General features: G+C 38.7%; 1 protein-coding gene and 1 long non-coding RNA gene across 2 annotated transcripts in view; one reads left to right on the top strand and one right to left on the bottom strand.

Annotated features, from left to right (window-relative positions):
* The first annotated feature begins 20,910 nt into the window (after positions 1-20,910).
* LOC138003246 (uncharacterized) lies at positions 20,911-21,776 on the top strand. The gene is made up of 3 exons (XR_011123453.1): positions 20,911-20,956; positions 21,046-21,163; positions 21,618-21,776. It is a non-coding gene; the product is annotated as an uncharacterized lncRNA (long non-coding RNA).
* Positions 21,777-23,569: 1,793 nt separating this feature from the next.
* LOC138002978 (uncharacterized) overlaps positions 23,570-25,989 on the bottom strand; it is a 3,217-nt gene continuing 797 nt past the window's right edge. The window contains exons 3-4 of the mRNA XM_068848933.1: positions 24,268-25,706; positions 23,570-24,020 (exon numbers count right to left, since the gene is read on the bottom strand). Coding sequence (XP_068705034.1) covers positions 23,898-24,020; positions 24,268-25,659 — 1,515 coding nt within the window. The 5' untranslated portion in view covers positions 25,660-25,706 and the 3' untranslated portion in view covers positions 23,570-23,897. The remainder of the gene's footprint in view (positions 24,021-24,267; positions 25,707-25,989) is intronic.

Below are 25,989 nucleotides of genomic sequence, written 5' to 3'. Positions count from 1 at the left end.
AAGCTAGAGCTCTTACACTTCTCTTGTATGCGTGCTTAGCAACCTCCCGTGTGCATCATAACTCAACGGTAAGCCGTTTACCATTTGTTGATTCATTCACTCTCTTCTCTTATTTTCTATTTATTGTTGTTGGCCCTGTGACATTAAGATTTGATTCTAGGTTGGTTTTTTTTTTTTTTACTTTTTTTTGTGAATGGGGTCGGGGCAGGTATGTATGTTTTTTTTGTTTTCATTTATTATTATTTTGATTGTTTTTTCTTCTTTTTGTTTTTGTGGTCTTCTTTTCTTCCCTTTTTGATGTTGTTTACTGGTTTTGGTGAGCATTGCCAAACCATATCTAAGGAATAACCTTCAAACTCTCAGACGGGAAATTTCATTTCCGAACACCAGGCAGAAACTAGTATTTACCGTTAACAAGTGCCTTTCGCAAAAGCTGCGTTTGCGGAAACAATGTCTTTGTTCTGTTAAGGTTAAACGTGGAAAAAGTTTGAGCCTATTATTTCCTTTCTCGGATTGCTTTTTTGTGCAAACTCAAAAGTATGCGTCGATCGGAGAAAAATAACGGGGTAGCCTAACTATCCAAAATTGTTGGATGAAAGTGCTTAGGTATAGGTTGAACACTATCCAACATTGCTAGAATAAACAAGCTCCCGGTACAAGTTGGCCCTAAAGTTAATTGACAACATGGTGCTAACATGGAAAAGAAAAGCGGTTGTATAGCGTAAGTGGGAATGTTTATCGTACCAGCGCTGTTCGAGGACGTAAAGGGAGGTGTCAAGGGATTAAAAACCTTTCTCTCTCCGCTCTCACGTATCTTTTTCGAGGTAAAAAAATCTTTCTTATTCCAGCTCGACATGTGTACAATGACATTTCCTTGGAAACAGGGAATGCTTAAGTCGGATAAAAATGAGATGAAAATATAAACAACTCGAGAAAACAGTGCGATTTTGACTTCTTACATTTTAAGTTCTTTTTTATAATACTGAAGGGTTCAACTATTTATCAGCTGAGGTTCCGATACAAAAGGATATAAAAGGACGGTTGGTGCTGCTTTTGTTACATGCATACATACATACATCATCATTGACTTTATTTAAAACACGGAATGGCATTCATAAAAATGCTTTTCATGATAAACGTGCAAAATCATGCTGAATAAAACAGTATTAGTTAGTTATATTAATTAATGATCATCATCATCATCAAGTGCCATCTACTAGAATTAAGTCGGCTATCGTGGATCTCAACCTGTTCCCATCGTCCGCTCTTCGTACACATCCATTATATCACCTAACCATTCTTTGGTGTTTTTCATCTAGGTAACTCTTGGTCTCCCCCGTACTCTCTTCCCTTCAATTTTGCCTATCAGTAACAATTTTTTGATCGACTTCGCTCTTATTAGGTGTCCAAAATACTGGCATTTTTCTTTCTCTTTTTTTTTATTTTTTATTATTAGTCTGAAGAAAATACAATGGCAATCCTGCACAACCCACAGATAGCACAGCTAATCGAGGCGGGTTGTGCTTTTAAATCAGACGTCATTATCAGTAAAAGTGAAACAAAATAAATAAAATGAAATAATAATGAAATAAGTGAACAATTGCAATAAAATAATTACATATCACAGGTTAGTTAATTTAATTTACTTAACATATTTTTCCATCTATAAGAGGAGTGTGAGTGCTTCAACATAAGTGTCCCCAGCATTAAAAATAGCAAATAGAAGTTCTCAAACTTTCTTTATAAATTGCTTTTTTGGCAGTTGTCTTTTTGATTCTTTATTGTTGATAACAATGAACTTGTTGTATATACCATCTTTAGAACTTCGTCATTGGTCTTATGCTCTGCCTTAGATACTCTTAACATTCTTCTACATCGCAAAAGGCTCCAATTTACTTTTCATAGTTTGGTCAGAGTCCACGTTTCACAGTCATATAATAATGTTGACCATGTATGACACTTAAATATTCTTTTACTTGTTTGCACATTTCCTGGATTGCACTTTTTGCTAACGCTATTCTTCCCTTTACTTCTTTCTCACATCTCCCGCCTGCAGTTAACTAGGCCTCCTAAATAAATCTTTTTGTCTGTCTGTGCTATAGATTTACCATCAAACAGTTTTAATGTTAACTCTATGAGTAAGCGTTTTTTTAACCTAGTACCATTGTCCTGGTGATTTTACAAGGAATCAGATCGACCATATCATGATAAGTCAACGTTTGAGAAATGCCATTAAACCGAAAAACGCAAAAAAAGCAACCAGGGGCCCATATCCATTCAGACCATAATGCGGTCAAGATTAAATTTATAATCAAGCTAAAGACAAGATAACTACTAGATCTGAAGCTGTGAAACAAGAGATCGCAAGCTTGTCTGTCCTTTAAAAGAAAGAAGAGAAGCCCGCCTCTATAATGGCGGCTGTTTTTGCCCGTCTCAGTATATATGGTCTTAGTAAAAAAATAATTATGTATCGAGTTTCTTAAATTAAAGGAATACATAGAGTTTGTAATATTAAAATTTTGAGCTAAATGATCTAGTGCCATTTGAATCTGTAATTTGTCCATTACTATGGCTTATTGTTCTTTCCTCAGCAGATCGTCTGCCGTAATTAGAGGAGGTGACCACCCTGGCAACTCTGTTCTGATTGATATGTAGTCTGTTACACCTCCCTTCCCCTCACCCTCTCCCACATTATACTACATTATTTGAAATACGGTAGTACAACGGAGTTGTACATCGTAATCTCAGGGCTCTGATTAGGTATAAAATGCCTTACTCGTCTCAAGACCCCAATCCTTCAATCCCCAATCCCTCCAGAAATTAACAATGCACTCAAATCAAATGATTGATCTACTTCAAGACCATCATATTTATGTACAGCTATCTGACATAGCACCATCAACAAAAGTTGCGCTTGTATTCTATTCTCAAGATATGGAGGAAACCATGAAGTAATAATAATAATAATAATAATAATAATAATAATAATGGGCACGGCTAATCTCCGTTTGAAGTAGAGCAATGAGCCAGCTCAACTAAGTCGATCCGAAAGAATACTATGGCGCCTCTGGCCCCCGGCTGCTATAGGATCCAAGTGTGACCTTGGGGCACAGCTTACAGCCGACTGGGATGAACAACAACAACAACTACGACAGCCAGTTTAGGCATCTTTCTTTAAAAGAGTAAAGAACATTTTAGAGTGACCCGCAGGTATCATAGCTAATGGGGGCAGGTAGTTCAATAGATTCAAAGACATTTATGTCATGTAACAAAAACGAGAAAAGAAGAAAAAAGCTTAAACTATAAATAAAACATAACAAGTCATGAGGAATACAGTGAATTACGAAACAGGATGGTCTCCAATATTTCTTTAGTTCCAATATGATGTTATCAATCTCAATGTAGTCATCTTCAGCTATTAATATGTCGAACAGCGTATTTTTCATTTTGTTTTTGAAACAAACTGTTCTTTAACAATTTTCTTATTCTTTACAGGCATCTCATTGCCAACTCATGGGCCAATACGTGAAAAAAAACGTTTCTTTGCAAGTCACTTCTAGAGTTTTTTGTATAAAAGTTGTGAGATATTGACTAACGACTATAATATCTGTGTATAGTTGATGTTCTACAGAATTAATTTAAAATCTGAAATATGTTTCATCTATAAGAGATGCAGTTCCCTTTAGGGTTGTTCAAAGGAGTTTCGACACTTAGAAGACACTCCCATCAAGACGAATGACGCAATAACACTGTGTAACGTAAAAGCAATGTTATGGTAACCAACAAGATGTGCTCATTATTGTGATATGATATGTTAACTTGGAAACAGAAAAGTCCGGCTAAATCACCTCGTATTTTGGATTCAGTTGCTCATACCTCAAAAACGAACTCGGTGCCCCCCCCCCCCCCCTTTTTTATCATTGCTGAAAAGTGATCAGGGTGGAACTTTCCGCAAATTTGAAATAAATCGTATACAGCACAATTATAACCACCTTAAAAATGTCACAGAATTACGGGTGGCTCTGAATCCGCTGTACGGACTTTTATGAAGCTTGGCAGAAAGTTTCATCTTGCTCTTCTGGTTACTTTTCAGATATAACCAACTAAATTAATTTGAAGACCAAATAAAGGCTGATTTTACAGGGCTTTCCCGGTGCCACGGTGTCATATTACGTCACCATAACGACTGTATCTTGTTAAGGAAATAATTCGTATTTCATTTGTTACCACAATATTGGCAAGACATGATACAATGTTGGGTGCCGATCCTTAATTCTAATAAGGGCGTTACTTGGAAGAGTAGAAACTGGTTTGTGCTGCCTTAAATCATTTGGAAAAATGAATTTTGGTGAAATCAGTTACAATTTGTTTTTGGTAAGTAAAAAAACTACACAGTTGGATTTCTAACCATTTAACGGTAGCTTATCGGAGGTTAGCCAATCATCTACATTAATTAGTAAGTGCATTGTTTACAGGCATTTCTCATGCTTTCAAGTTTTTTTCAGAAAATGTAATGTTAGAGAATTTTTACTTATTAGAGCAGTTATCAATATCATTAAAATAGAGTAGAAAAAGGTAAGGGTCCTAATAATGAACCTTGTGGCAGACGGAAAGTGCACATATAAGTGGAAGAAATCGAAGATTCAATCCAACTTATTTAATTACGATCAGAGAAATCATATTTGAACCATTCATTCATTCTAAAACCATACATGTAATAATTAAGCTTATCTAGTAACAATTTATGATTTACAGTATGAAAGGTTTCCCCCGATCAATTAAAAAGAAAACTGTTTGCAGATTTTTGGTGAGAGTGGGGAGTGAAAAAAAAACCACCGGAGCAGAGTACATAACCAACAAACTCGATACTGAAGGAGTTCTGAATATATAAGACGGATAAAATCTGATGGTTGCCTTGATGAGGATGGCAGCAGATAAGCTAGTTTCGACCCAAATGGGATATTCCAATTTTCGTCTGGGCCAGTATGGTTTGTATTGTGATGTACTGAGTTGGCATGTTTATTTTTCGAATACCACTAATTAGAATATGATCACTAGCACCAATCTCTGAAACGGGGTAGTGGGATTATGGTGTACCATCTCCGCCAAAAAGCAAACTTGTAACTCAACATCCAACTTTACCGTTGTCAACATCGGACTTTACAGTCAACATAGAACTTTGTTGTTATCAACAACGGACTTTACTGTTCTCAACATCGAACTATTGACTCAACATCCGACATTACAGTTATCAACAGCGGACCATTGGCTCAACGTCGGACTTTAGTTGACTATTTGTAACTCAACATCCAACTGCACAGTTGTCAACATCGCACTATTGACTCAACATCCGACATTACAGTTATCAACAGCGGACTTTGTCACGTCAACAAAACAAAATGTTCGACTTTGCCAAACGCCATGTTCGTCTTCGTAAAGTTCGATGTTGAGTTCTCTTCGTGCGTGCCAAATCCGCCGATAATTATGGGATTGCCAGAATGACGTCACTATGGCAAAGCCTCGCTCTCGTGTGAAAAAAGATGGCGGACTTGAGGAGTGTTATTGACATGTTGAATGATCTAGTCTCGAGAATTGATGCACTCTCCGATGTATCTGAAATTGGGGTTATTGTTGTGCGACTCGATTTCTTAAATAGAATGCTGGTCAGCCTCGACGTTGACCAGGACATTATTGATACGATCGGTACTCTTCACTCAACTGCTGCTGCTATGGAGAGCTCCGCGAATGCGAGTGGAGGATACTATCCTCCGTGTTCTGCGTCAGGTCAGCGTGGTAGGCCATCATTTGAGATCTCCAGGGATCATCTCGCATTTTTATTGGAACATGGTTTCAAAGTACAGGAAATCAGTTGTATTCTTGGAGTGGGAAAGCGAACAGTGGAAAGAAGGATGGCTGTCTTTGGTCTTAGTATTACTGGTAAGAAAAACACGGCGGCCGGTGATGGAAGTGCCTATATGAATAATCAGATTATAGTATTTTTCACATTGTGTAAGTACTGCTACGTACACGCAGGTGATGAATTCGCTGGCCAAAATTGTGATGATTGCTTTGCAAAGAGCATGGTTTCGATTCGATTTAGGGATGGACCATTTTATTATGTTATGATATTTTTTTGGCCGAGGGGGGGGGGGATTGGGGCAATTTCCGAAATAAAATTCCAACATGCACAGCAAAAGTAGTAAAAGATAATTCACTTGCGCAATGAACCAAAAGAAAAAAAAAATTTGGAACAATCCCGGAAAAAAATTCATGTTAAAAAAATTGCCCAACTCCCCCGCCCCCCCCCCCCAAAAAAAAAGAAAAGAAAAATAAAATGGTCCATCCCTTAAGAGAATATATGGGATGTTTCCCCCACCCCCAGAATTCCTCTTATGATAAAAGTGCACCCATGTCATCAGAAATTCGAAATTTCTTGAATGAAAAAAAGAAAGTAAGTAATGAGAGATGGCTGCATTAAGGCTCAACACGGTGCCGCATTGCGCGCAATGAGTAAATTGTTGCACGCAATATTGGATATAAGTTAAGTAGAAACACGTACAACTTCTGCAACATTGCAAGCCGCAAATTTTTATTGTCTAAAACTAAATTCCTAGCTCTTCTTTGACATATTTGACTGTTTTAAAGAATTAAATTTCATTCTTTTAACTAAATAAGAACATTTTGCACATCAATCAAGGATGGGAATTAGCACCCACCCTGGAAGTCTTAATCCTTTCAAGCAAGTAGGACTATTGGGGATTTTTGTACAATTCTGAAAGTCACTCAGCGAGATGCTATGCTATGCATGCAGTTCATGTTATTCAGGTCCCAAGCTTTTTTTCTTTTTTCACAATATTCAGTATGGTTACAATGCACATGCACATTTCACGAAATGCATTTGAGTGTCTAGAATTTTGCTAACTGTGATCACTCAAGTTACCTTCCTTCCACTATTAGTGAAGGGCTGGCTTTTTTACTGTTCCTGAAATGGACCACCTCCTGCATTTCATTACACCATCCTTGATTTGCATAAAATGATTCACCAGACTAAACATACATTGTAGTTTAATGATTGTGTCATTCAAGTCATTTTCATTGTTTGAGCTCAAAGCTTCAGTTTTTGTTATCAACGGAAAAGTAGTCTACAGCTGTACATGTATTTCTGTGTGCTAGCCGAGTTATGACGTTAAATAAGCGAATGTTCTCTAATAACCACCCCAACCCCTGAATGATTGATGTAACACAGTTTTATTTGTTGAACTACAGATGGAGAATAGTAATTCATGGAGGAATTGATGGGTTCTCTAGATTACCAGTCTATCTACATGCATCCAACAACAACAAGGCAGCAACTGTCCTTCAATTGTTTGAAGAGGCAGTCAATGAATATGGCTTGCCATCACGTGTGAGGTCCGATAAAGGTGGTGAAAATGTTGATGTGTCATGGTTTATGCTGAATCATCCACAGAGAGGTCCAGGAAGAGGAAGCATGATCACAGGTAAATAATGCTTCATTAAAATCATTAAGCTAGGGACCATACAGCTTTGTGTTCACAGTAATAACTTCTATTTCTTTTCCACCAAAATTAATCCAGGAAATGTCTTCTGAGTTGTTCTACAAGAAACCTCATCACAAGTTATTTTTCTATAGAAGGATTTGGAATGCCACATTGACAGAATACATATAATTTTTAAGAGAATTTTTTACTCAGGTCCACATTTCAACCATATAAAATGCCACATAGCTTTTTAATGCTGGATTGAAATCACTGCCAATTATAACTTGTCATTCAGGTATAATTTTATTGTTTCCTTTTTAAATTATCAGGCAAGAGCACACACAACCAAAGGATAGAAAGGCTATGGAGAGATGTCTTTGGAGGCTGCGTTGTTCTGTTTTCCAATCTTGAAAGGTGTGGGTTTCTTGATCCTAATGATGATATCCAGTTGTGGTGCTTTCACTATATTTTCCTTCCAGTCATCAATTGCCATCTAACAAACTGGAAAAATGCCTGGGTGCATCATCCTTTGAGGACAGAAAGGAATGCCACACCAATGCAGTTGTGGATAAGCGGACTTCAACGTCTTTGGGGAACAGGATCAACTGTTGGCAGGGAGGTGTTTCAGGTATGACTCATTGCTTTATTCAATTTATGTTAAGTCTGTTGTTGCCTTTGTTGAACATAAGACTCGTATGATTGCAGCTTGTGTTGGACGCCCAGTGATTGAATCTCTTTTTTGATTATGAACGTGCAGTTGATAAAGTTTGTTAATTTATCTTTGTCAGCGTACCTGTTTCATCTGCCTAACATACTCACTCTTTATTCTTCCTTAGAGTGATCTTTCAAGTTATGGGATTGACTGGCAGGGACCAGTAGCATCTCCATCTGAAGACATTGTCGAAGTTCCAGATACCAACAGCCCCTTAGATGAACAGGGACTTCAGAGCCTAGCAAGATCTATTCCCTTGCAGGATGTTTCAATCAGTAACGCAGTTGATGTTTTTTTGCGTACTGTTGAATGTGTCAATGAACTACTAAGTCCTCCAGTCCTTTCCTAAGCATTAATGTAAATGGCTGGGTACAGTCCTGTTATCATAAGCACTCGTGATTACAGAATATTATTGCTGCTTTCAATTTAAGGTGGCCCGCGGCTATTTATGGAGAGGAGGTACCCTTTCTAACAAGGAATTTCGGCGTTAAAGGGTTAATATCTGTCATCAGAGTTAACTGAATAGAGTGTAATGTGAAGTGCTAGATTTCAATCCCATATGAACCATGTGAGCGTTAGCCCCACAGATGGAAATGGGCCAACACAAGGACAGAGAAAAACTCTGACCAGGGTGGGAATTGAACCCACAACCTTCGGGTTAGATCTCCGCCGCTCTACCGACTGAGCTACAAGGTCAGACGGGAGCAGGCCGTGGGAAGTGAAGATGTTAAAGTCACGGCAATGAACATGTACAAGTACAAGGAAAGGTTACGTTTATACAAACGTTGGCCGTGTAGCACTTATATTTTCAACAGAGTTAACTGAATAGAGTGTAATGTGAAGTGCTAGATTTCAATCCCATATGAACCATGTGAGCGTTAGTCCTACAGATGGAAATGGTCCCACACAAGGACAGAGAAAAACTCTGACCAGGGTGGGAATTGTCATGTTTGGCATTCTAATCTGCATTACAGAAGGCTTTTAATCTAAGAGCAAACGAAATAAACGATAAAAAGATACAAGCGCCATTAGAAGACCGTTTTTTTTTAAGAAAACGCGAATATTTTTAAGACCTTAAGGTTTACTGTGAGCATGTTTCAACAACATCGGCTGAATAGGAATTGCTGCAAAGTTGACTGCTGAATTTTAGTTTTAAAAATAATGCGCTTGTGTATTTCCTTCAGCTGTTGCATGAACGCAAAAATAACGTTAAGATCGCACCTATTATATGAAAGCTTGATACCACCTAAGACGTTGCAAAATAATTGGAAAAGATCGGAAACTCCCAGTAAAAGCTATAAGCAAATACAGATGTTTATATTACATAATTTGTGAACTTTGTTATGGTATTGATATTTATATGGGGGTTCTGTCCATTGTTTTAACAGTAGCAAAAGGTCTTTCAACAATGTGTTCTTACTCAGTTTATTAACACGTTTTTGTCATCATTAATCAACGTATCAAGACTAAATGTAAAACTGTACTCAAACAGAAGGCTAACCAGTTAAAAATCCCACAGACCTGGGCCCTCAAGGTTTTTCTGCCTTCAGTTAAGATGTACAGAACAACACAAACAAGTGAAGAGGAAGCCACTTATAAGAGTTTGAATCCAAAAACCTATTTTAAGAAATATTATAATCTTCGTGTTAAAAAACACAAGTGAAAATTGTACATTTCAGTATTTTGATTATACCTTAGGATAATTCCAACAGTAACTTGAACACAGTCAGTATTAATTTCCCTGATTGGATTCCAGTGAGGTGTTAAACTCCGTGAAGCAATGAAAGTCACAAAATTAATGTAACAAAACTGTGTCAAACCAACAATACAAATTTAACCAGGAAAAGTTAATAAGAATAGCTATTATAGCCACACATGTGTGATGAACGGGTGCTTTAAAATCGACCATACCCTCTTGCACCAAATTTCACTGATGTAAGGCAAGCATCATAGAATTCCTGGTATGTATTATGACACAAAGGAAGATGAACTCTGTTAAAGCAGCTGTCTGAGTGCAAGAGAGACACCTTATCATCACTGTTAAACATATAGAACTTGTCCACAGACTGTAGAGCCTGGCATCCCGTTATGAATACCAACATCGTGTGTAACAAAGACTTGCCAGTTTGTTCATCTGAAACAACAAATAAAAAAGTTAGTGTTACAATTATACACTGAAAAGCGTCATATGGAGTCACCTATAATAATAGACTGCTGTGGGTTATAATAAGATAAAGTTCACATCTAATTAGGAGAAGAAACTAGACATTTCTGATAGAAAGTGAAGTGCTTCGGGTTGATTTTTTTGTTTTGTTCGGGAGGAGGGGTGGGGTATATTCAGAATTTAATAGGTACCCATTTGGGAGGGATCAGGGATCAAACATTTACATTTATGTTCGGTTATTCCAGAAATAATCAACACACCCCCGACGGATGGCAAAATTTTTCTCCTCTCTCCATCGGGATTTCCTGGACCGCTAGACCAGTGCTTTATGTTATGAATTTCAATATGATTCTGCTGGAGTGTGTGTACATGTATACTATATTTATACTGTATCAAATAAGACTAGCTGCTCTTAGGTGCTTTGTTTGTACAGAAGCAAGGCAAACATAACCTGTCAGCTTATCACATTCATCCAGGAATTGGAAAAACCAATCAAAAGCGTTGGTCTTCTCTGTTGTGTCCTTTTCTGCTGAGGGAGAGAGCCGGAACTTGCTTTTCATTACCGTGATGTCAACGTCGACGTCTTCTAGGGTTGGAAATAGAAACTTGGAAATACTGGGTTTCACTCTTAGAAGACTTCCAACGCCAATGACATTTAAACCACGAAATATGGAGTCCAGGGCTGCGGTTCTTGTCACAATTACTTCTCCAAAGATGATATCCTGAAAAGCCTTATCCTTGTTTGCATCATTAAGTGGGAGGTCCGTGAAGCCATGCCGTACCATTAGCTCTTCTATCTTGTCACGTTCAGCCTCATCCAAAGTCTGCACAGTATTTTCACCTGTTAACTGAAATGAAAAAGGTTTCAAGCTTCAATAAGTGAAAGTTGCTTTGTGAACAAAGTACAATAAGACCAGTTTCAATTTGTTTTAATTGTGAATGTGGATATAGGACTGTTATTGACTTTATAACCCCTTTTGAAACCATAACCCTTCATTTCTTTTGCCTATTATTTCACACGGGTGCTACTAACACCAATCTTCAATAAGGAACATACAGCTTTGCATGTTAACAATTCACCTTATACAAAGTCGACCAAGTAATTTCAAGAATCGTAACATTCTCATTCTATACCAATGCACTTGTAGTACCTTTGTTTGAAGAAGACTGCGAATGTCTAAATCAGGAATGTCAGTGATTGTTACCAGATCTTGTGCCTCAACGACTGAGCCACATGTTAGGTACTTTACTACGGCAGGTGCCAGACCAACCAGTCCAGTCCCACCATGCAAAAAGCTGTGTGCTAACAGTTTGCCCACCATCTCGAAGCAGCCACTTGATAAAGCATCCATGTTGCATATTGGGACATAATGACCCTGCTCGCCTGTGAATAACTGCATTCGGTATAAAGGATCCATTTTCATGAGGGCCTCAATAGCAACGTGAAAGAACTCCTTTGTAGGACCTCCAAGATCTGCTGCCATCTCTCCCAAAAAGGTTACGTCAGGTGATTTCCGAATATCAATTGTAGGATCTTTGTACAGACGCATTAATTGTTGAAGCATGGATCTGTGCATTCTGTTTAAGTCTATTAGCTGTGTACCGCTTGTTATAGTCATGGACCTAAACTGAGCCATCACATCTTCTGGAGATGCCAGGGATGCTTCCTTTTCACAGCCTAAAAGGGGTCACAAAATTAAAGCCTTTATGTCTTTTATCTTCGAATTAAGGTACAAATGGAAAACAAAATCTCTTTCTCTGGTAAGGTCATATGGTTCACTACATAACTGAAGAAATCAAACAAGCTATACAAAATACCATAAAAATGCCGTCAAACATATTAATAGGAACTTAAAAATGTTCTGGTCACTTACTAAAATTGAAACTTTCCATTTTGAAGATCTTAGTCAGTGACGACAACATTTTAAAGTTTCTTATAAACAAGCCATATAAGCAACATTATTTACCAGCACCACGAATGTTTTGCTCATTTGTAAGACCAAGGCATGAAACTTCAAGACAATTATCACTATCATCATCATCATCATTAAGAATCTGTGCAACAGCTCTCTCAACATTATAACCAGCTGACTTGAGAGGAATCTTTAATTCGTCCTTGCTTTTACCAGGGAATATCCCATGAAGGGCTTGCAGGCTACCTGAAATCACAATACGACCATTCGACAGACGGCTCATAGAACAGGGTGCATCCGTGTTGTGTTGCATAACATTGCATTGCATGGTGATCCTAGATAAAGAACATGCTCATTTGTATTGATTCTAGTTCATATTTTGCTGTCGCATTGATAGCTACATCTGCTACAAAAGTGTTGAGCAAGAGTTTATCCTTGTAAATTGGGCATTAAATGGCCTGCATAATAATTTTGCAGGACATAAATGCTTAATACATCATGAATTATATAACATTAACTTTTAAATGATGTCATAGTTTACCACCAAGCTTAAGTAGGTTCTGGGCAGAAATATTTGGATTGCCTCCAGATGTTCAGGAGAGCTTACCTTCAATATCCTCCCCACTAGCACCAGGACGGTGTTCTTGTAGAACACATGTAGAATTGTCTTCGGTAACAGAAACTTCAGAGCTACAAAATGATACAAAAAAAATTTATAGACAATTATTCTTTTCAGACTCCTTTTTTCAGCTCGTTATACGCGCATGCACAAACAGATATAGGTGTGAGTATAGATAGATGTAATCAAAGGCTTCTTCGAGCCAACCCGTGAATACGAAATGCTAACGGTAAGGCAATATTGCGGGGTTTTTGTTTTTGGAAATTTAATTTAATTTAATAGTTTAGTAAACCTATAAATCATAATTTGTAATAATGCAACGTACATGTACAGCATATGTAAACAGGTGTAATACCTTGCAATATATACATGTATAATTACCCACAATACTTGTGATCTATGAAGGCACAGAGTGACAACAATAATAACAATTTTACCTGTCAACATTATTGTCAATCCAGGACTCTGAATGAGTCCTTTGCTTCTGTAAGTGCAAAAAGTAGTGATGTAGTAAAACAGTGTATGCCTGGATTCTGTTTTAACATAAAAAAATATTTCTTCTTTAGGGTAACACTGCTTAATGACTATTGAATACATACGAAAAAGGTCTCACAGTACAGTGTATCAAAGAAACATTACTGTCACAAAAAATAACAAATTAACTCAGTCAACTGGCTGGCTTCACATCGATCTAACAAGCCTTCGACTTTCTTACCTTTTTCTGTGGGCTTTCATGAACAATACATGTATTTTGGTGATGATTCTTCATCTCCATCATGGCCACCGGAAGGCCACACTTTGAACACAAAATAATGGGACAGTCTTGAGCCTAAAATAATATAACAAGTATCTTATTAAATAAGACAACGGTCATAATGTAACTTTATAAACATATAAGGTACATGTATAATTTTCATTTACGTGTATGCACGAGTTGCCAGATGCAAGTAAGGGTAAATAATAATGAGGTGAGGAAGAAAAAGGTCAATGCCAATCAATTACTTTCCATACTACAGTAGTTTTATTGGGAATATATTTCAATGAGTATAACAAACTATATACAAAATTTACCTCTTCTTCAACAGCAATCTCTTCCAGCTCAATATCTTTCTGAAGGGGTCTGATATAAATCTTTGAATTTCCACAGGCATCCTTTAACTGCTTTGGGGTATGTGGGGGAGCTACATGGTAAAAGCCACAATCCTTACCACGTTGATAAAGCAAGAGCTCGTACCCCACTGTGCCAAGCTTTGGAAATGTTTGAATTATTCTCTCATGACACTAAAGAGTGCTTTGGGAAAGATCAAACTGTATGCTGCAGTCTCCAAGACCGGCATTAACCAATTGTGTGCGCTCCATTACAGTTAAGGGTGGCTTCACTGAATCACACTTTGCCATGCATAAAAACTTCAAAGTGCAAGTTGGTGCAGGTCTTTTGCTTTTCTTTTTTGTTTGCATAAGATGTTTTGTAATTGAACAGCCTTCGATGTTCTTGAGCTGAGGCTGCGGCAGAGACAGAATTTCTTAGGTTTGCTGTTGGTTGCACAGCTCTTGTTGTTCCTGAAGGACCAGGAATGCTGCCAATACATGATGACCCAGCTGTTCCAGCAGGTGTTGCAGTTGGTATTGCTCTTGCATCCTCGTGGGATGAGGTTCTTGCTGTTGCAGCACTAGCAATATTAGTGCTAGTAGCACCTGAAAGTATTCAACAGTAGCCAGTTCAGGGTGTCCATTTCATTTCATAAGGATCTGGCCCTCTCATTTTTATTCAGTGTACCTTCTCTTAGAGCATGCAATCAGTAAGTTTGCATAACTGAAGGTTAGTATATGTTTTTGGCATTATACATCAATTCCAATTTCTTTTTATTCTTACTTTTATTGTGAAGCTGACTTTGTGTTATTAAACCAACACTTCCAAATTCCAATAATTAATTAGTGTTCCCAATTGCCCGTCCCGAAGTTCAAAAAGTGACTGGGCCCCAGTTTACACATTGTTCAAATTAACTTCATAACAAAAAATTAATCTCACCATCAGGAAGATTGCATGACAATCAGTAAGTTTGCCAAATTTTGTTATGTTTTATTGCATAACTAACCCCATGGTGACATTAATTAGGTATGTGTGCTATTTTTTTGCTTTTAGAGTTCTATTGTTTTGGCTTTTGTTTCAGTTTTAAGAACGGTATGCATAACTATTGGTGGGGTTATACGGAAATCTTTCACCGATTGCGATAGAACGTCGGGATAACAGCATTATTTTCTGCACTTTACATTTATAAGGCACCTTCAAGTATTATTAGTTGAAAAATAGCGCTAGCTACGAAACATTTTAAGCTCAAGCTCAGTTATCTCACCTTCATGATCATGGTGTTCCAAAAATTCGAGTCTCTCTGCCACTTGTAGTAGTGTGTTTTTTAGTCGGCTTAACTGGCTGTTGCCGTTTGCCATTTAGCGTGAAATCTTGCTAATTTCTTGCTGAAATCGCGCTGAAATCGCGCTGAAATCTTGCTGAAATCTTACTGAAATCTTCGCGGCCGCAACACGTGGAAGAACAGTTCACACGAGAGCGAGGCTTTGCCATAGTGACGTCATTCTGGCAATCCCATAATTATCGGCGGATTTGACACGCACGAAGAGAACTCAACATCAAACTTTACGAAGACGAACATGGCATTTGGCAAAGTCGAACATTTTGTTTTGTTGACGTGACAAAGTCCGCTGTTGATAACTGTAATGTCGGATGTTGAGTCAATAGTGCGATGTTGACAACTGTGCAGTTGGATGTTGAGTTACAAATAGTCAACTAAAGTCCGATGTTGAGCCAATGGTCCGCTGTTGATAACTGTAATGTCGGATGTTGAGTCAATAGTTCGATGTTGGCAACTGTAAAGTCCGTTGTTGATAACAACAAAGTTCTATGTTGACTGTAAAGTCCGATGTTGACAACGGTAAAGTTCGATGTTGAGTTACAAGTTTGCTTTTTGGCGGAGATGGTACACCATATGGGATAACCTATGGGGACCATTAGTTAGAAAAAAGACCTGTATTTTTAGTTTTGTCTTTATATAATTCCAGTCGACTGTTATAATAGCTGTTGATATTGAAATAGGGCAAACTTCGAGCAATCGTGATATATGGTGGTCACATGGAGTGGCAGTTACGTCGGCAAAATTTAGGACACCGAGAATGTTAGCCTCATTAAATTTGGGGACCAACTGGAAATGAATGACTTCTTCTCGCTTGTGTAAGGTGCAACGTTTGTCAGTTACTTAAATTAACACGAGTTAACATTAGAAAGCCTGCTTACATATTAAAAAGGGCTATTTATACCGGCACGGTTAGTTGAAAGCCTTTTACCAGTACCATTTGCTCCTGGGGTAATGAAGTCCGGATAGCGGTCAAATCATTTAATAATATGCTTGTGATCGTCTCCTCTACCACAATGCCTTTGAGAGAGTTGGACAGTTTCAGCTGTGTGATGTTAATTAACAACTATTGGATGAGGTTGAGCATGATAGCGATAATTATCAAGGTCAAAGTTTGTTTTATCTGCTGAAGCCGAAGACTGAGGCAGATAACACAAATGGGGCTATGATAGTTATTGCTATCATGCGAAAACAGAATCCGATAATTGTTTGATTATGCTTATTCCTGAGCTGAGCTCTGCCATGACAAAACTGATCCAGGATACGCCAAAATCAATATATCATTCCCTCCCCCCCAAAACAATCACCCAACCATGCACCAGCAGCCCTTTCAGAATACAATAATAATATTTCGCCATTGGGAATTTGCGGAAAACAGCGGAATTATGTCGAGATTTTTTATTGGTCCAACAGAAATCCAATCAAACAATCGCTTATATGGCCATGATAACAAACAGAGATAAAGAAAGTCATTTTTCTTTAGTTCCATCAACATATGGTTGAAACGCAGAGATATAGAAATGCATTAAGAAATGATGAAACGAGTTCGAAAAAAATCGAATTTCTTTAACTTGGGGATACAAATTGAGCCTGCAATGGAGCAAAGTCTTTAAAAAGGTTGAGACTCGTTTTCATCCGGAATATTTGATGACCCATACGCGAGACCGGGAGATTTTGTTGTGTATGGGGGAGACTCCCGGATGATTTGGGAGAAAAGGCACGTATGTAAAGTACACCCCCATCACGTGTTTGAGGTCATCAGTGATACATCGGTTTAGTTAATCTGATTATTACCGCTGGATGACTACGAAAACAAAACCAATTCGCATCACAACTTCAGGAGTTAGATCCTATGGTATTTCCAGTTTTTGTTTTTCAGTGCGCAGGAAATGGAGTTCACTTTGATAATGGTACCTTTTCTGGTAGACGTATATGACATGCAGGTTTCACCAATACAACAAGAAACGGTTTCTTGGTCCCCCCCTCTTGTTCAAGAGGGTATTATCCTGATGTCTTAGGTAATATTTTTTAATCAAAACAATAAACTAAGACACAGGAGGGTGTCATCGAGTAACCAACTCGACTCATTGTTGCCAGGACCTTACTGAGGATAGCAGCATTGGTAATATGGTATTCAGCACATCTCAAATCAGTATTGTATGGTGACAGTGGCTGCTGCACTACTCAACTGACTTAAAATACAAAATGCAAATCAGGAGTCAGCATATACCACGTGGCACCTCTACTGGGATTGTGTATGCTGCACTACTCAACTGAAGTCATCAAACATAAATTCAGGAGTCAGCATAATCCACATAACCCTCACCAATTCACCAACCTAAATCAAACTGATAATGTTAGCAGGAAGTCCAAGAAAACGCCATTGCTATTTCTGGTCATCTGGTGAAACACTTCTGCTGTGCATACATTATGCATTTGAACACATGCAACAGAGGCCTGGGACATTAGGGATCTAGGTGTATTAAATTTTAATTTATCCACTCCACACCAGAAACAGCACCTGAAATACAAAAGCTGTTAGGCATGTGAACAAAATGCAATAATTAACTTAAATTTATTTAGGTGACAAGTATAACTTTAAATACATATATATACCTCAGATCAACACCAAAACAAGGCAACTCTAATTTTGATTCCAAGTAGAGTTTGACAGAAATACCATTGTCATTGCTTATCTCCAGCCTCACAACTGCAGCATGGCCTTCATGGCCACCCAGGCTGACTTTGGCATCCTGATGAAATAAATAAGTATAATTTATGCATTTACACAAGCACTTGCAGTGAGAAAAGATTAAAATATACTGTTGAGAATAGGTTAACTTCTAAGGTAAACGTTCAACATCAAAAATGTAAAAATGCTTTATTCAATGATTCAATTCAACACAGCCTCAATCGGGTAGTGTGAGGTTGTGTAGAAGTTTTAAAACACTTCTAATTGTTCTAAATGTTTACTTACACCACAAGCTCCTGATAGTCGAGCATCCAACAATAGTTTCAGGTGGCCTACAGCATCAGCTTGTGCTGAGGAGTGGACCTTTGTGCATCCAACTGCATAGAGCGGACATGAAGGGCCCTCCTTGACACACACAAAAGCCAAGTGTGACGGCATCTTGCATCTATGTACAAAGGTTATGTAATCGTCCATTAAATAATAAAATACAGCTATAAGCAATTGTTAAACAACTTTCAAACAGTAATGTGGACCCACACATTTATTACTTGTTGAAAAGGTACCAAACAATCATATACCTTTCAACTTGTACCCCACAATTATTTGGGCAAGTCACCAATTTGGCAATACACAGCTCATTGTGGGCTGACAACTCACTATGAGGAATCTCAAAGGTACAATAGGAGCATTTCACTGGACGATGTGGACAGGTGAGCAGATGCTGGGCAAGTTCATGTTTATATGCACGAAGAATGCAGCCCCAGCCCTTAAACTTGCATTCCACAACCTTCATGTCACAGCAAGGAAGGTGGCTTTCAAGAGAAGATAGTGGTCCAGTCCAGTGACATCCTCCAGGTCGAGCTATTGTTGATGTGCACTTCACTCTTCTCTTAGCAATGGCACCTTCCATGGCTAGATTTCTCACCAACAGCCCACGCAGATTGCTCCTGTCTACAGGGCAACAGGTATTGTTTACTTGCCATTTTGTAATGCACTCTTTACAGAATGAATGACCATCCTGGCAAGTGACTGGGTGGTTGAATACAGCAAAACTGAAAACAAAATTTGAAGGTATAAAATAAAAAGTGGGTCGATTGGACCCACAAAACAGGGCCTTGAGATGGGGAATTCTTGTTTCGCGAAGGGTATACCAGGTACCATGGTCCAATTCATTGTGGCACCTAGATGGGCACCATTCGTTAATACGCTGGAAGTTCGTCATTCATAGTTGTATAGATGGGTTTTCGAGGCGTATAATATATTTAAAGTTAATTCAAATAACCTGGCAGAGATGGTGCTTGACCTGTTTTTAGATGCAGTCAACAGAGATGGTGAGCGTTGGCCATCAAGGATCAGAGTTGATAGGAGAGTTGAAAGCGTCCTTGTTTGTAATGCAATGGTACAATAGGAGCATTTCACTGGACGATGTGGACAGGTGAGCAGATGCTGGGCAAGTTCATGTTTATATGCACAAAGAATGCAGCCCCAGCCCTTAAACTTGCATTCCACAACCTTCATGTCACAGCAAGGAAGGTGGCTTTCAAGAGAAGATAGTGGTCCAGTCCAGTGACATCCTCCAGGTCGAGCTATTGTTGATGTGCACTTCACTCTTCTCTTAGCAATGGCACCTTCCATGGCTAGATTTCTCACCAACAGCCCACGCAGATTGCTCCTGTCTACAGGGCAACAGGCGTTGTTTACTTGCCATTTTGTAATGCACTCTTTACAGAATGAATGACCATCCTGGCAAGTGACTGGGTGGTTGAATACAGCAAAACTGAAAACAAAATTTGAAGGTATAAAATAAAAAGTGGGTCGATTGGACCCACAAAACAGGGCCTTGAGATGGGGAATTCTTGTTTCGCGAAGGGTATACCAGGTACCATGGTCCAATTCATTGTGGCACCTAGATGGGCACCATTCGTTAATACGCTGGAAGTTCGTCATTCATAGTTGTATAGATGGGTTTTCGAGGTGTATAATGTATTTAAAGTGTAATTCAAATAACCTGGCAGAGATGGTGCTTGACCTGTTTTTAGATGCAGTCAACAGAGATGGTGAGCGTTGGCCATCGAGGATCAGAGTTGATAGGAGAGTTGAAAGCGTCCTTGTTTGTAATGCAATGGTACAATTTCGAGGAGAAGGAAGAGCAAGTTTCATTGCTGGTCCCTCGACACAATCAGAGGATCGAGCGTCTCTGGAGAGAGGTCTACCGATGTGTTTGTCACCTGTATTACTAGCGGAGCTCCGCGCGCCGAGCACCATAGTTAAGAAAATATGGTAACCCATCGATGTGAGAAAATTTGGTTTTATAGCCATGACGTACGTACGTCCGTCCGCCTGTTCATGTATGCCAATGTGACCAGTACACGTAACCATATCACGGGCTAATTAAAGTTTAGAGCTCATCCAGGAGGCAATACTCCATTTGACACTAACTAGTTTACAGCATACATCTTTGATATTGGACATCAATGTTATGGTCAATTGACACCTGTCAAACCCAGGTATCCGCTGACCAGTATCACGTGACGATATAGCGGGCTCAAGTTAGACCTTATTGAGGTCAGCTGTTTTTTTTAAGGTATTCCTGGAGGATAAAGTTATCTTCTTGGATTACTTCGGTTTTTTGACATGTGAAACATTATTGATAAAGTAGCATACTTGCCAAATTTAACGGCTGGAAAACGCCGGGATTCTGAGATACAAGTTTTAGAAGTTTCGTTTCCAAGTAGGGATTTCGCGGCAAAATAGAGATTTGATGCCAGAGCAAACGTGTTTGCGGTCCCCGAAGGAATTTCCTGGAATATGCCTTGTTGACAGATCCATTTGATAAAATCATTCGATAATGAAATACGAATCCTCTTTGATCATGGACACGAGTCGGGAACATGCGCTGGTGGCGTTAGATCGCAGTTTTCAAGAACGCGGGTAAATAAGATTTCTTTTTGAGTGAAGTTCTTGTTTCCATTTTATTGAGAATAAGAGCTGGCAATGATGCGACCTCCTTTTGCTTGCAGTTTCAGATCTACGCCTCCAGGGCTAAGGCACCTTCTAGCACGTTTTTCGTGCAAAATGGGTGAAAGCGCCGACCAAGCCAGAAGGCGCTGTTATAGGCGCTTGTTTGGCATACTTTGGGTAAGTCTCTGACTCTATGTGTGATATTATGTCATTTTTTTGAAGGGAAACTAATGAAGCTTACCTTCATTGTTTGCCTAACCATGTCCTTATGACCTTCGATCTCGCATTGAACTCATAGCTACTCGCTGACATCGTCACAAAGTCATCAAGCACGTCCCGAAAATTGAATTCCTTGTGCGCAGTGAGTAAAGTGCCACGCGCAGTGTGTCCTAGGATTTTTTCAATACTCCCGGCAATATCTTGAGTTCCCAAGAATAAGCAATGTGACTCCATCTCAAAACTGGCGATCTTCGAATTGACACAGCCGTCGTATTTATCTCACACCCGCATCACAACGCATATGAGGCCAGTTTTTTGTCCGTATACATTCTAGTCGTATTATAAAATGGACATAATTGTAGACTATTGTTCTCGATCATTACACTCAGTGACGACCTTTTTATTTTCTCAGTTTGGGAACAAAATCGGCGCAGGGCAATTTCGGGGAAAGACTTTCCCCACGTACGTGTACCCGGAATGCATCAAAGATGTTGTCCGGGCCATAATCCAGGAAAACCTGAGGGACTATCAGGACCCGGAAAACGCTGCGGTAACATGTTTTTATTCATTTTTCCAATCCAAATGAACACGTTTTCTTGTCCCCCTTTTCTTATGTTTGTGTTGAACAGAGATCCGCTAAAGGAACGCTACAATTTCATAAGGATGGAGGGAGTGGGGTCTACCTCTAGATAATAATGTTCACTGAAAGTGCTCATTTTCTAGCCAGTAGGTAAAGTGGATGAAACTTGAAACAAAGCAAGTATCGATATTTATATAATATATTAATGAATGTAGAACATTACATAAAAATCAGTGGAGGTTACAATTATATTAGCGAGAAAATGAGAGCAGCATGTTTGACACTCACTCATTGATCATGTTTTAATTTTTTTTAGGTTTACCCCGTGACTCTAGAAGACCTCCACAGGGCAAAATGGCCAGCTATGCGGTGAACATCTACAATCTGCACTGTTGTCATTTGTTTTTTAAAAATATTTTTTACACACTGAATGTTTCCTATAATTATAAAGAACTGAAGTTATGAATAATGAAAACATTGAAATTTTTTGAAAAATATTATTTACACTGATGAGATACCAATTTTGCCACATGTACATTCATTTACAGCACATTCAATATGACAATAAAAGATATGAAAAGATTCAATTGTATCATTGTCTTGATCACATATGTATGCATTCAACTAAGGCACCAGACCCAAATATCAACACCATGTTTACCAAAGAGTACAGTTCTCAGGGTTGTACTCTAGCAGTGCCCAGTGGCCCCTGAAGACTTACTTTTGCCTATGGATGGCAAGGTATGCACAAAATTACTATGCTGGGCACCCTGAGTTTCATAGGTTCAGAGTTTTGTGCTCCAAAAAATCTTTCTTGCATTCCTTCTTTGACACTCTGAATACTGTCAGTTGTAATGTAAGAATGGTAGAACTTGGAAGAGGTCACCCCATGCTTTGCATACAAGGTAATTTTTTGGAATTAGTTCATCTTAGTGACACAATCTCTACATACTAGGTAATAGTAATATTGGTATTCTTGTCTATTTGTAATACTTGTGGCTCCCTCTGACATAAAACATACACAAAACCGTGTTTTTCACCTACAATAGATTTTTTTTGTGACCTTTACATTTTGGGATTGTGATAGGCCTGGTACCCAAGGCAAGGAACGGCCCACATAACCAAATACATATACAGTCAAACCTTGATTATCCAGAGTCAATGGGACTGTAGTGAATAGTCCAGAAATTTGAAAATGTGACTATTGATGAGGTAAACACAAATTAATTAGGACACCAATGTTTCACTTGGCAACAAAACAAGTCTCAGCCAGTCATAACTCACATTTTCAGTGCCTAAATTAAAATGAATTTGAAAGAATAACCTTTAAGGAATCTTCATTATGCCTTATTAATATTTCACAAAAATAATGGGATTAGAAGAATTGGTCTGGATAACTGAGGTTCAACTGTACCTTTATAGCAACCAAAATTGAATACTACAGTTTACAAAAAAAGAATATTTTATATTGTGGGAGCATTTCTAGGATTATGGGGGCAGTCTTTGTGCGTTTTGCGACTGTGTGTGGTACTCCCACACCATTTGCAATTCTTTCCCCCAAGAGTCACTACAGCACTTTCAGGAGCATCAGGAACAGGAACTGATGTTATTTCAGTGCCACTGACCAGTCCCTCATCAACAGCATTCTGTGCAAGGAGGACTGCTTCTTCTTCCAAAAGATCAGTCTGCTCTTCCTCTCCATATGTGTGCCTAATTTGGCAATTCTTGACATATTCTTTCTACAAGACAAGAAAGAGACGTAAGACTATGTTTGCAAGCACTGTTATACTTCCCCTTCAGTAAGTAGTGGATTTCCTAGTACAGCAGACCTAGGAACCGTAAACCGCAGGCAACTCAAAAGACAAACAAAACAAAAAAGCCAAAAACACAGAAACACAGAAACATTGGTAGCATTTCGTTTCCCACCCATTTGTGAGATATGTAACAATCTTATCATTACAAATAAAAAAGGTTCCACTATCCCACCAATACCAAAAGGCTATCTAGATGGGCAGTAATTACATTTTGATTCAGTTTGTTCAATGAAGACCTGAAAAGAGTTGTAAAAAATAATTTGGTGACCCTGTTTATAGTTGATGACCACTGCACTGATTAGTTATACCTCAATTCTTGCTCCTCGGCTCGGTTTACTTTTCTCTTGACTCTTTTCTTTTTCCCCGCATCCGTCTTGTAGTATTCCAACAGTTTCATTCTCTCTCTGTTGTCATGTTGGCACTTTAAAGAAGAATACATTGAACATAATATTCAATGAAATTATAAGTATGCACTCAAATCACATGTCCACATTCATATAATATAGAACACTGAACACAGGTGCTGAAGTTTGTCTATTCCTTTTCTGTTCTCCTCACTATATTGGAATATTTTTTTAACAGTTGATATGATCATTATAATATCCAAACAGAACTTCATATCCCAAATCATCCCCACCTAATCGTTACAAAGCAACACCTTTACATACAATCTCCTGAATTCCACTGAGTACTGGAAGGCCCATCCGAGAATACAGCTCAATGATCCAGTGGTATTGTGCCCCTTTTTCTTTGAACAGCCATGTCATGTTTGCCTGAATAAGGCCCAGATTGGTAGAGGCCTGGTAATGTTTTTGGTGTAAATTTGTATCCTTGGCCCTGAATTTTGCCAAAACACTAAAGGTGGCCTCTGGCATGTTTGAGTGCCCTTTCCCTAACTCTGGGTCAATCACACTCTTTGCATTTTTTGCCCTTTCAGCACACTCTATCTCATAGGCAAGCCCATGAAACTCACATTTCAGGGGGTGAGTAGAGTGATATGGCTGTCCTTGGCATTTCATATCTGGGTAAAACCCATTTTCATCACAATCACAATTCTTACAAGAGCACTTTGTCAGGGGATGAAAAGAACAAGACCCTCCCTCCCATTCATGAATGTCCTTGCTGTGGTATTTGCCAAGTGTCAGCATGGTCTCTCTGTACTTTTCAGGACTATTACCAGCCTGAACTAGTGCACAGTAGTGATTCTGCTTGGCATTTTGAATAAATCCGGGCCCTATACAACCACATACAGGTTTGTTCCTTGTTGCAACAAAAGTATGCTTTTTGCCAGCACAGCAGCATTTCAATGATTCTATAGAAGGAAATTCTGATTTGTGCAAGGCAATAAATCCTGGGGTAAATGTTGACATTCCCTTTAAATCTTCTAATTTTTTCCCATGTGCTCTACCTACATGCCCCCCACATAACATAACTCTAGACTCCTGTTCATTAGAGAATGAATATCGAAACCCTTTGGCAGACGAAGAGTCGGCATCCTGCCAATTGATTGCAACATTTAGGCCTTCTTCTTTTGCCTGAGCCCAAAGCTTCTGGCTAAGATGGCCCTCCGCTGACTTAGCTGTACCTTGCCATAAATCTTCATCGCAAATCCTGTCTGCACCTCGCATTGACAGGTGCCCATAATACAGAAGGGCACCTGTGATATAATTTTTTATCACAAAGGTGCAATTTTGACTAAAATGCCCCCGTAATAGCCAGCAACCATCACAGCATGTTACTGCTCTGGACCAGCTACCGATTTGATCTGATGGGAGTTGTATCATTTGATGTTTGGCATCATCACACATCTCATCAAGCATGTCTTTAATATGAGGAAGGGCAAGGTCAATCACTTCCAAGAAGGGTTTTTCTGAGGTAACACCCAAACCCAAACCTCTCCCAAGGGTTTTCCTATAACTAGCATACCCATGCCCACTTATGAAAAATGCTAAAGAGAGGGCCAAGGATACTATTTGCCTCCGTGAATTCTGGGCAAGTTGGCTGCTCTTGTAGTCTATCTCTGTGGTCCAGCACCCACAACACTTGAAGATAAACATCATAGCCCCTCCAAATCCCTTCTTTTCACATGCAGTCAGAACAAGCTTGCCTATGACAAAAAAAAAAAAACCAAAAATTTACAGTCAAAAATAGTTTTCAGTCCACAGTGTACATTTTTCATATCAGTCAGGATGTCATTGAAAAAAGAAAACAAAAAGCGGTTCAGCAATTTGAATGACATGGTAAGCTTGAATCACACAACAAGAGGTGAGTGCTACGATTTATAATGGTAATAGGACTGAGTGGAGTCCAATTTGGTCTGTATTTTTTTGTAATCATATGAGTGATAAACACGAGTATGATTATATGTAAAAACCTTTCACACTGAAATC

This window comes from Montipora foliosa, chromosome 5 (assembly GCF_036669935.1).
Source record: "Montipora foliosa isolate CH-2021 chromosome 5, ASM3666993v2, whole genome shotgun sequence".
Lineage (NCBI taxonomy): Eukaryota > Metazoa > Cnidaria > Anthozoa > Scleractinia > Acroporidae > Montipora > Montipora foliosa.
Note: the sequence above shows the minus strand (reverse complement) of the source record. Positions and strands in the feature narration are given on the sequence as shown.